Raw genomic sequence first — 11,699 nt, forward strand, 5'->3', positions numbered from 1 at the left:
CCCGAGCCCCCCCGCCCTCTGGGCCTGGTGGCTCCGTCCACCCAGTGGAAAAGGAACGTACGCCTCCAGCGTGCGAGCAATAGGAAGTGTTTATGAAGGCACTTAATGCTCTTTAGAAGAAAGTGCCAAAGTGCCGGAAAATTTTCTGGTGGTTGGCAGTGGTATTTTGCTGGAGAACGAAATGTTTTTGTTGCAGCCCCTCCCCCTGAAACGTTGAGTCTGCAGATGGACGGACTGCGGACTGCGGCGCTCAGCAAAGAAGGAACTGGAGTGAAAGGAGATGTTGGGGGGTGGGGCTGGGGTGGAGGAGCGAGTTTGGGGATCCTGAGGACATGCCCTACGCAGAACTCCAAACCTGTGGTCAAAGGAAACCACCCACAGGCCAAGTGTGCAGGCGATGAGAACGCAAAGCCCTCCTCACCCAAACCCTCCCGTGACCCTCTGGCGGGTCTCACACGGCCGCCTCAGCTGGTTATCTGAGGTCCAGGGCAGGCCCAGCCCCTCTGTGCCTGAGCAGTGAGGGTGGTGTACCCCTGGGGGTGGGCTCTGCAGGGCAGGGAGGAGCAGGAGGCCCGGGGTGGGGCTCTGGTGCTGCCGGTCACGTTCCGTTTCTTGATCTGGGCGTGGGTTTCGTGAAATCGGCCAGGTTTCTGAAAATTCATCAGGTACAACACTTAGAGTCTGCGCCCGTCTCTGCTCAGCATTCAGCTGCAGTGACACCTTTATTAAGAAACAAGGAGAAGTCATTTCTTCCCCAAAAGGGTGAGCCGACCCAGGTAGGACCTGAATTCCCACCTTTAGAGATTCCTTGTCTGCTCAAAGGCATTGTTTTTAAAATGCCAAATACCTTGCCCGGTCTGCGTGGCTCAGTGGTTGAGTTTTGACCTATGAACCAGAAGGTCACGGTTCAATTCCCGGTCAGGGCACATGCTGGGTTGCTGGGTCGATCCCCAGTGGGCTGCGTGCAGGAGGCAGCTGATCAATGATTCTCTCTCACTTTCGGGGTCGATCCCCAGTGGGCTGTGTGCAGGAGGCAGCTGATCAATGATTCTCTCTCACCATTGATGTTTCTATCTCTCTCTCCCTCCCCCTTCCTTTCTCTTTAAAATCAATAAAAATGTATTTTTTAAAAAAACACCAAATACCTTAAGGAGAATTAACCAGCAAGTTGTTGCCTTTGGCCATGGACACGCATCTCAGCCTGTGGACAGGGAGGCGTGGCTTAGCTCTGCCTACTCAGGACTCTGGATAAAGTCACACCACATTGACTCTGTTGTGTCTGTTTCACTCAGAATTGTGTCTCTGGGGGGCCTCGTTCATTCTCATCACTGGACACAGGGTTCCCTTGTGTGACTGGAACACAGTTTATCCATTCATTGGTCTGAGGGCATTTGCTTAGTTTACACTAATAGCGCTTCTGTGACCTCCTAGTGTGCGTCTTCTCACAGCTACGTAAGCAGGAAGCACGTTGCTCTTGGGTAGACAACCCCAGGGCCCTTGTACGTCACACAGGCAGCCTCACACCTGGGCTGTGCAGGGGGACCGAGTAGGTAGAGGTCCCTAGGACACCCCACAGGGAGTCCGAGACCCAGGTGTACCTGGGAGCTCTCCACCTTTCAGCAAGGGAGGCAGCAGCAAGGGCCTGAGTCACCCTCAGACACCGCCCTGCCCTGCGCCTTCCTGGGCTGGGCCCCGCCCACTCTGAGGGTGGCAGACCTGAAGGCAGCACTGGGTCATCTCCTCTCTCCAGCCTGCGGGGCTGCGGCAGGATCCCTTGCGTGCCAGGCCAGCCCCACTGAGCAGGTAGGGCGGGCGGCCCTTCGGGGAACATCCAGCCCCTTCCCACCTGCCGGCTCATCAGACGCCTCCCCAGGCCGCCAAGTGGGAAGCCGGTGATGTCATCGCCCAGCCCCAACAATCAGGCCTTTCATGGCAGGACGATAACAATCAAAACAGTATGTCAGGGCCTGCCACGCAAGAACGCACACGCTCGTCCGCAGGGAGGATCTGAAGGCGGTGAGCGGGGCTGCCGGGAGTGCGCTGTCTCCTTTCGAGATCCCCCGGCCCGAGAACATAGCCCGGAGAGCAGGCCTGCGCGCCCATGGACGCTCACTCGCCAGTTCTCTGAGAAACCAGGATGCTGTACAGCACCTCCCCCAGGACTCCTCACCTCCGACCCCAGGACTAACCCCAGAACTAACTCTGCACGGAGCAATACTCCGCGGCTGGGGTTCGAGCAGGAGTGTCTCGTTGCACAACTCCAGGGGGCGCTGTTCGCCGACAGAACGTGCAAGGTGCCCAGAGTGCGCAGCCCTGGGGTTCCGAGGCTGCCGCCTTCAGAGTGAGGGAGCAGACTGTTGTGTTGACCTTGACCCCCAGGACTCGGTCTTGCCACAGCCAAGCTCCCTGGCCGGCCCAGCTCCACGGAGCCTAGAAATTCTCTGTGAGATGCATGAGCGCGATGTTTTCCTTGCCCGGACGGAAGTTTCTGGTGTTCAGATGTTTGCCCAGGAAGCAAAGCCACCTACATTGTTGCTTAGTCTGGCGGGTGGTTCTCAGCCAGGGATGGTCGGACCCCAGGAGACCTTGTGGGTCGTGTCCGCTGGAAGGAGGCTACCGGCATCTAGTGGGTGGAGCCAGGGATGCTGCCAATGGTCCTGCTGTGCAGTGGGCAGGCCCCACGACAGAGTGACTGGGCGAGAATGCCAGGAGTGCCAGGTGGAGAGGCCCTGCGTAGGGGAGATGCCCAGCCCCGTTGGCCCTGGGGCCTCTGGTTCCCATTCTCCCCTCCGGCTCTCCTGTCCCCCAGGGGGCCAGGCCCTCCGCTCACTAGCTGAGCGGGCCTAAGGCAGTGCTGCCTGTCCGCGGGGGGTGGGAGCTCAGGTAACCATCTCTTTAGGACGGTGTGATGGTTCTGTGTGAAGTTCGGAGGAACCGACGCATAGAGAGTCATGGTTAAGAGTCCCCACGGTCACTTTGTGGCTGGGTGACCTTGGGACGAGTCACTTAACCTCCCCGTGCATCACCTTTCCCATCTGTAAAATGGGGATAATAGTGGCAGAAAACACGTAGAGGTGCAGGAGAGGGCCGAGCTTGTCGCCACACGTAACATGGGTAGGACATTCTTTGTTTTTACTTTTTTTAAAAAAATATATATATTTTATTTATTTTTTACAGAGAGGAAGGGAGAGGGATAGAGAGTTAGAAACATCGATCAGCTGCCTCCTGCACACCCCACACTGGGGATGTGACCGCAACCAAGGGACCCTTCAGTCCACAGGCCGACGCTCCATCCACTGAGCCAAACTGGTCAGGGCGGTAGGACCTTCTTTACAAGCATCTGCGTAGCTTCCAGGATCGTGCGAACATCCTCTGTGGCAAATTAGAATTCTGGCCCAGGGTTGCCTCTGCCATGTCCCGGGCTCCTGGGTGCGCCCAGGGGTGACCAAGTCATCCAGTGGGCCCGGGACTTTCTGGAGGTCACCACTGAACGCCCAGTGTCCTGGGCAAACCTGGGCAGTCGGGCACCCCAGTTCCCATCACAAAACTCAAGCAGCACTCGGGGACTTTTAAGTTTATTTCCTGGGGTGGCAGGGAAGGGGTCCTGAGTCGGGGCAGGTGCAACACCATCCTCATCCTCACCCCTTGGTGACCTCTTCGGTCCCTGGTGACTGGAGTGTGTAGCCAGGGCTGGGAGCTTTGGGTTTAATTCATGGTCCGGAGTTGATGCCAGTGGGATGGGGCACAGAGGGTGTGGGGGGACTGAGCCTTTCCAGGGGGTCACCCCTAACAGATGCATGGCATGGAGCAGAGCAAGGGGCCCCGGTGAGTGTGTGTGTGTGTGTGTGTGTGTGTATGCGTGTATGTTAAGGGATATCTATGAAGGTGGAGAGGATGGAAAAGCCATGGTCTAGCCCTCGCTGTCGGGGGTGGTGGAGCCAGGAGCCCCCAGAAAAGAGTCCATGACCACCCAGTGAGACAGCACCCTCAGAGCAGCCTGGCAGCATCCCAAGGGCGGGCCTGGCTGGGCTGTGCGCCCCCTGCAGGCGCTGGGGCAGGGCAGGGCAGCCAGGAGGGCCCGGGACAGAAGAATGGCGTTTCTGTGCTGCTTATCAGGACGGTGGCTCCAGCAGGATGTGGCGAGGCTTCCCCAGCCCGCCGGGCGGGTGGCCGCAGCCAGTGCCCCGTCATGGTGAGGACTTTGGCCGGGGAGCCCCACCTTGACTTGCTGGTGACATTGGGCTGGCGGCTCTCCAAGGTCAGGCTGTGGTAAGTCATGAGGACATGAAGGCAGGTGACGGCCATGGGCAGCGAGCCACCAAGTGCTCTTTCCACACGACGACGAGGCCCCAGATCTGGTCAGACCCCTTGACCTTGCTCATGGGAAGACTCTTGTGGGGTCGTGGGTCCCATCCGGTCAGATCTTTCTGCAGCTGCTGAGATAGGAGGGCAGAGACCAGCAACCACAGCCTGCGGGCCTACTCCGCCCACCACCTGGTTTTGTAAATAAAGTTTTATTGGGACACAGCCCCACTCGCTCACTTACATACTGGCTGCTCTCCCACTGCAAAGGCAGAGCTGAGTAGTAGCCACAGACACCTGGTGGCCCTCAGAGCCTAAAATAGTCGTTTCCTGTGAGGTGGCTCATGGGTCGTGGGGGAGGTCAGAGCCTGCCGGAGCCTCTCCTCCCTCAGAAATAAATGGAGAGAGCCCGGACTGCGAGGCTCAGTGGTTGAGCATCAACCTATGAACCAGGAAGTCACGGTTCAATCCCTGGTCAGGACACATGCCTGGGTTGTGGACTTAATCCCCAATGTGGAGCCTGTAGGAGGCAGCCCATCAATGATTCTCTCTCATCATTGATGTTTCTCTCTTTCTCCCCCACCCCTTCTTCTCTGAAATCAATAACAATATATTTAAGAATAAAGAGAAGAAGTAAACAGAGAGCTGCCTGAGATAAGGGGGGCGGGATCCAAGGGAGCCCAGGGGAGAGGCCAGCAGACGGCAACATAGCCAGGGCCCTCTGGGACATGCCGTGGGCCACACGGTCAGGTGTCCTCAGGGCGTGACCTGCTGTCCCCGGGACACCAGACGTTTTCTTTTTTAGAGAACGAGTAGTAGCTCTGCAGACGCCATCACTCTGCTGGGTGGATATTGAGGGGAAGCTGAGGCTGTCAGCAGGAGACGGATGAGAGTTCGTTAAACGAACGGCGTGCGAGCTCCGTGTTTATCAGGCCAAGGCTCTGCGAAGGCCAGTCCTTCCTCAGTGTCTCCTCGCCTGGCGGGCGGCCCCCAGCTCAGAGAGTCTCTTAGGAAAACATTGACCCCAGAGCCTGTGTGTGTGTGTGTGTGTGTGTGTGTCTGGGGCTCCGAGCCCCTGTGAAATGTGTGATGGGCTGAGGTGCAAGCCCGCAAATAAAAAGGTTAGACTCTGAGGATGGTCCCCCGTGCTCTTTGCTGGGGGGTAGAACAGGGGACCGTGGCCAGAGCTGGCCTAACGGGACCATCCAGGCAGCCAGTGCGTCCCCGTTCCGGGAGCCTGGCGGGTGAGCGGGCAGGAGGAAGGGGGAGTACCCCCTTTAGTATTTAAGAATAAAGAGAAGAAGTAAACAGAGAGAGCTGCCTGAGAAAGCAGGGCGGGATCCAAGGGAGCCCAGGGGAGAGGCCGGCAGACGGCGCCATAGCCAGGGCCCTTCTGGGACATGCCGTGGGCCACACGGCCAGGTGTCCTCAGGGCGTGACCTGCCGTCCCCAGGACACCAGACGTTTTCTTTTTTAGAGAACGAGTAATAGCTCTGCAGACGCCATCACTCTGCTGGGTGGGTGTTGAGGGGAAGCTGAGGCTGTCAGCAGGAGACGGGATGAGAGTTCGTTAAACGAACGGCGTGCGAGCTCCGTGTTTATCAGGCCAAGGTCTGCGAGGGCCAGTCTTTCCTCAGTGTCTCCTCGCCTGGCGGGCAGCCCCCAGGTCAGAGAGTCTCTTAGGAAAACATTGACCCCAGAGCTTCCGTGTGTGTGTGTGTGTGTGTGTGTGTGTGTGTGTGTGTGTGTGTGTGTGTCTGGGGCTCCGAGCCCCTGTGAAATGTGTGATGGGCTGAGGTGCAAGCCCGCAAATAAAAAGGTTAGACTCTGAGGATGGTCCCCCGTGCTCTTTGCTGCGGGGTAGAACAGGGGACCGTGGCCAGAGCTGGCCTAACGGGACCATCCAGGCAGCCAGTGCGTCCCCGTTCCGGGAGCCTGGCGGGTGAGCAGGCAGGAGGAAGGGGGAGTACCCCCTTGTCGCTGAGCTGATGGGTGGATCCCTGTTGGCAGCAGAGGGACAGACGTGAGCAAATGGGCCGGAAAGACAAGTGACAGTGGATGGAGCTTCCTTTTCTCTCTAATCCTCCCCCCACCCTCCGGGCCACGTGCCCAGCATTGCCTGCCAAGTGGCACCTCTTCTCTCTCCCTGGAGATCTGTGGTGATCTGACGGGTGCTCCGTGGAGGGGCTGCCCACGGACGTGTCCAGCCCAGATTGCTCAGGCACTGCCTTCCCGCTGCGTTCAGGCCGATGCTTGGCTTTCTCTGAGAGTTTCCTGGCCGTTGCGCAGGAGGCGGGCTCTTCATCCAGGCGTGCGCCTCTCCCCCGGGGGTCGCATGCTGCATTTGCTCCCGTCTGTCTCGTTCCGGGGCTTCCTCCCTCTGCACTCGGATGCTTGGTCTGCGCAGGAAGCCGGCTCTCAAGACCTGGCTCCGACCAGCTGACAACTTGCGCAGCACCGTGTCCTGCAGAGGCAGGAGCAGAGAGGACCGTGGGGAGCACCACCCGGGCCCGAGGAAGCGCTATGCCAGGTCCAGAGCCGCCCGGGAGTCCGTGGAGAAGCCGAGCCCAGACCCAGGGGATCAGGGCCACTGTCCGATTCTGCATCGGACTCTCTTGTCCCACTTCTGAAGTTGCTTCTCGATAAAATGTGGTCGATTCACCCCCATGCCCTCAGGGAGAGGAGACCAAAGTGTGCTGGCACCTCCAGGCGCTGGGAACCCCAGAGGCCTTCATCAGGCCGCTGGGTCACAGCGACCATCATGGGAAATGCTGTGGCCCCAGGTGGCTCCTTCCACGTGACAGACGAGGACCCGAGCTGGGAAAGTTGGATGATGTGTGCAGAGCTGTACAGTTACGTGGCGGAGCTGGGGCCGTCCTAACACCCGGGCAGCATGGAGGGGTGGGGGTCGCTCAGGCACCGCCTTCCCGCTGCGTTCAGGCCAACGCTTTGCTTTCTCTGAGAGTTTCCTGGCCGTCGCTCATAAGAGGCGGGCTCTTCATCCAGGCGCGCGCCTCTCCCCCGGGGGTCGCACGCTGCATTTGCTTCCGTCCGTCTCGTTCCGGGGCTTCCTCCCTCTGCACTCAGATGCCTGGTCTGCGCAGGAAGCCGGCTCTCAAGGCCTGGCTCCGACCAGCTGACCAACTCGCACAGCACCGTGTCCTGCAGAGGCAGGAGCAGAGAGGACCGTGGGGAGCACCACCCGGGCCCGAGGAAGCGCCGTGCCAGGTCCAGAGCCGCCCGGGAGTCCGTGGAGAAGCCGAGCCCAGACCCAGGCGATCGGGGCCACTGTCCGATTCTACATCGGACTCTTGTCCCACTTCTGAAGTTGCTTCTCGATAAAATGTGATCGATCCATCCCCATGCCCTCAGGGAGAGGAAACCAAAGCATGCTGGCACCTCCTGGCGCTGGGAACCCCAGAGGGCCGCTGGGTACAGCGACCATCATGGGAAATGCTGTGGCCCCAGGTGGCTCCTTCCACGTGACAGACGAGGACCCGAGCTGGGAAAGTTGGATGATGTGTGCAGAGCTGTACAGTTACGTGGCGGAGCTGGGGCCGTCCTAACACCCGGGCAGCATGGAGGGGTGGCGTATCCATGCACCCCTCCCTCGCCTGTGCTCCCCTCCGGCCCCGTGCCCTAACCTTCCTCCTTCCTCCACTGCCCAGCTCTCACCTGGGTCGCTGACACCAGAGGACGCCCTGGGCCCCGGGCAGTTCCGGATGCCCCCTTCATGGGTCTTCTTGGTCTTTCAGGAACTTGGCCATTGGAATCGGGATCCAGAACTTCCCAGAGGGCCTGGCGGTCAGCCTCCCCTTGCGAGGGGCTGGCTTCTCCACCTGGAGGGCCTTCTGGTAAGTGCGCCCGAGCGCCCCGTCCCAGGCCGGGGTCACGGCCGCTATGGCCAAGGCAGAGCTTGGGGCCGTCCCCTGTGCCGCTTCTTTCTGCCAGGCGACCCCTCTGACCTGGAAGGTGACCCCTCTGACCCGGGAGCTTCTGGTAAAACCCGAGGACCTGGCGGAACCTCTGTGCATAGCCACGCCGTGCATCGATCCATCCCCATGCCCTCAGGGAGAGGAAACCAAAGCATGCTGGCACCTCCTGGCGCTGGGAACCCCAGAGGCCTTCATCAGGCCACTGGGTCACAGCGACCATCATGGGAGATGCTGTGACCCCAGGTGGCTCCTTCCACATGACAGACGAGGACCCGAGCTGGGAAAGTTGGATGATGTGTGCAGAGCTGTACAGTTACGTGGCGGAGCTGGGGCCGTCCTAACACCCGGGCAGCATGGAGGGGTGGCGTATCCATGCACCCCTCCCTCGCCTGTGCCCCCCTCCGGCCCCGTACCCTAACCTTCCTCCTTCCTCCACTGCCCAGCTCTCACCTGGGTTGCTGACACCGGAGGATGCCCTGGGCCCGGGTGGTTCTGGACGCCCCCTTCATGGGTCTTCTTGGTCTTTCAGGAACTTGGCCATTGGAATCGGGATCCAGAACTTCCCAGAGGGCCTGGCGGTCAGCCTCCCCTTGCGAGGGGCTGGCTTCTCCACCTGGAGGGCCTTCTGGTAAGTGCGCCCGAGCGCCCCGTCCCAGGCCGGGGTCACGGCCGCTACGGCCAAGGCAGAGCTCGGGGCCGTCCCCTGTGCCACTTCTTTCTGCCAGGCGACCCCTCTGACCTGGAAGCGAATCGGGCGCTTCTGGTAAAACCCAAGGACCTGGCGGAACCTCTGTGCATAGCCACGCCGTGCCCATGCGCGTGTCTGTTCTCCCTCAGGTACGGGCAGCTGAGCGGCATGGTGGAGCCCCTGGCCGGGCTCTTTGGGGCCTTTGCCGTGGTTCTGGCCGAGCCCCTCCTGCCCTACGCTCTGGCCTTCGCTGCTGGCGCCATGGTTTACGTGGTCATGGACGACATCATCCCCGAGGCGCAGATCAGGTGGGAGAGCTGCCCCCTCCCCCATCGGTCCTTGCCCCTCCTGTCCCTGCCCCTGCCCCTGTCCCTGTCCCTGCCCCTGTCCCTGTCCAGAACAGACCCAGCCTCCTTTCTTTATTCCCACCCCTTCCTGTCCCTTCGAAGATCCTCCTCAGCCCCTCGCAGCCGTGCTGTCTGACACTGAAAGAAAGAGGGGTGACGGGCAGGTGGGTGGAGAGAGACCAGGGAGTATGAGTATCAGGCAGTGGCATGCACACCCCCCCCAATGAAACAGACTGTTATTTTTGAATATTCTCCCTCTCTCCTTCCCTCCCTCTCATCCTCTTCCCTTTTCCTCCCTCTCTCCCACCCTCCTTCCCTCCCTCCCTCCCTCCCACCTTCCCTGGATGTTCCCGGGCCTGGAACGAGGAGGGAAGTGGGCTTTGTCAGCTGAAGCAATGCATCCATGGCCTCACTGTCTGGCTATGGACCAGGCGCGAGGGGGCTGCCTCTTTTTGTTTCATTTTGGTTTTCATGGCGGAGTGGTTCTGAGGCTAGTTTATGGTCGGATTACGTAAGATCTCCAGGAGCTTCCTGCCACCATGCATTCCCCGAGCATGGATTCCAGACGTTCTTTACCGTCCCCGTGCCTCGGTTTCCCCGCCAGTGACATGGGAATGACGGCCCGTGGCTGTCCTTGTGCGGACAGAAGTTGCTCCGATCGCCTGGCTCGGTGCAAGCCCCGGGCAGTGGCAGTTGTCAGGGTCGTTCCCATCGCTAATGGGGGGGAGGCGGGGGCGTTCTCTGCCGGAGCGGGACCCTGCAGCCCGTGCTGAGGGGGATGGCGTCCCGGGTGCACCGAGACCTCATGTTTCTCCTTTCCTCCCTCCTAGTGGGAACGGGAAGCTGGCGTCCTGGACCTCCATCCTGGGGTTTGTGGTGATGATGTCACTGGACGTGGGCCTGGGCTAGCGCCGACCTGCTCCGACCCCAGGAGAGGCTGCGCAGGACCATGGCCCCTCCTTCCCGCAGACCCTTCCGCTTCCTCTCCCTTCACCTCCCTGCCCCGATTGATCCTGATCAGACGACGACGATTTGCGCTTTTCTTCCGAGGGAGGCACTGGTGTTATTTTTGGACTTTCAAGGGGTCGGTGGGACCACGGACTTCCGGTTGGCCTCTGAGTGGGACTGCAGCTCGGGGAAGTCTCTGCTCTCGGACCTCCAGTCGCTCTCACCAGACTCCAGGCCAGTCCCCGAGGGCACCTGCGGGAGCCAGCTACCCAGAGAGAAGGCTCTAAGCATGCGACTCGGAGCAGAACGGCCGGGGAATTGCGACAACTGTGAACACACACTGAGCCCCGTGAAGGGAAGAGGCTGTAGCTTTGGTCGGAGACCTGTGTTCCAAGTGCACGCGGTTGCCGTGGTTTCCAGTCCCCATGATATTCATGTTGATCAGTTTATAGCCTTCGTTTTTCTAAGAGATTTGGGACACCCGCCAACCGCTAGAACTCTAGCCCTTCGTTTACGTGTGGGCAGGGCCACTTAAGCTAATTTGAGTGAAGGGAAGGCATGTGGCCTCTGTGATGAGTCCTTCTCTGCTGGCCATTTGGTCACTTGTAACCTGACCCAGAACTCCTGAGCCCGGCAAGCTTGGCTGGAGTGCGGCCGGAGCACTTAGAATGAGAAAGGAAGGACAGGTGGGAAAAGGAGAGATTTTTTTACATTTCCCTTTTAAAAGGAAGTGTTCAGCTAGTCATCACTCTGACATGACCCTAACCCATGACTTGAACTAGACTAGAAGCCAGTCTGTTCCTCCGTACGCACAGCTTCTCCAACAGGGGTGAGGACGTGGCTGCCTCAGGTGCAGCGAGGGCCGCCGTCCTCATGGGTCACAGGAGCCCACAGGACCCTGGGGGGCCCCGCGGAAACGGCAGGCGGCCCTGGAGCCCGGCGTCCAGGCGTCGTGTTGTCCACGCCTGCCCTGCCCTCTGCGTTTACATGTCCGATTGCTTCCGAGGGTGAAGGAATGCCCAGAGGCCAGCCTTCCCGGGGGCCAATCAATGTCTGTTCTTCCGAAGCCCTGACAATCAAAACTGAAGGCACGTCCAGAGGTCTGAGGGGTCGAGAGGGCGTGCTCTGGTGGTTGGGGTGTGTGTGTTTTGGTGTCTTTGTATGGAGTTTTCTACACGATGCTTCTTTCTGATGGACAAGACCTCATAACTGTGATTCATACCAATAAAGCGGATACTGTTGTGGACGACCGGCTGTGCTCAGTCCTTCTCAAAGCCGCCTCTTTCCAGGGTGGTTAGTGGAAGAGCCAACTAGAAAGTTAGTCCTGCCTGACGGATGTGGCTCAGTGGTTTAGCGTTGACCTATGAACCAGGAAGTCACAGTTTGATTCCTGGGGTCAGGGCACATGCCCTTGTTAAGGGCTCGATCCCCAGTAAGGGGCATGCAGGAGGCAGCCAATCAATGATTCTCTCTCACCAC

At 59.6% G+C, this 11,699-nt stretch overlaps 1 protein-coding gene and 1 long non-coding RNA gene across 2 annotated transcripts in view; both read left to right on the forward strand.

Moving 5' to 3' along the window:
• The window catches only part of LOC106725337, an 18,328-nt gene extending 10,163 nt beyond the window's left edge, over positions 1-8,165 (forward strand). Inside the window, exons 2-3 of the long non-coding RNA XR_001361202.1 lie at positions 2,710-2,718; positions 8,058-8,165. This is a non-coding gene — a long non-coding RNA (uncharacterized LOC106725337). The remainder of the gene's footprint in view (positions 1-2,709; positions 2,719-8,057) is intronic.
• Positions 8,166-8,526: 361 nt separating this feature from the next.
• LOC106725336 (zinc transporter ZIP11-like) lies at positions 8,527-11,467 on the forward strand. The gene is made up of 3 exons (XM_014536095.1): positions 8,527-8,865; positions 9,075-9,233; positions 10,103-11,467. Exons 1-3 carry the CDS (start codon positions 8,591-8,593, stop codon positions 10,179-10,181), a joined length of 513 nt encoding a protein of 170 aa, XP_014391581.1. The 5' UTR covers positions 8,527-8,590; the 3' UTR covers positions 10,182-11,467.
• The last annotated feature ends 232 nt before the right edge of the window (positions 11,468-11,699 follow it).

The sequence above is a fragment of the Myotis brandtii genome, unplaced genomic scaffold (genome assembly GCF_000412655.1).
Source record: "Myotis brandtii unplaced genomic scaffold, ASM41265v1 scaffold157, whole genome shotgun sequence".
NCBI classification, from domain to species: domain Eukaryota; kingdom Metazoa; phylum Chordata; class Mammalia; order Chiroptera; family Vespertilionidae; genus Myotis; species Myotis brandtii.

What these genes read in the sequence shown, in the direction of transcription:
- LOC106725336 (XM_014536095.1), top strand. Translation starts at nt 8,591, where the DNA reads ATGGAGGGGTGGCGTATCCATGCACCCCTCCCTCGCCTGTGCCCCCCT. An exon ending in TCCACCTGGAGGGCCTTCTG is followed by an intron (nt 8,866 to 9,074) that starts GTAAGTGCGCCC and finishes GTTCTCCCTCAG; the next exon opens with GTACGGGCAGCTGAGCGGCA. An exon ending in ATCCCCGAGGCGCAGATCAG is followed by an intron (nt 9,234 to 10,102) that starts GTGGGAGAGCTG and finishes CCTCCCTCCTAG; the next exon opens with TGGGAACGGGAAGCTGGCGT.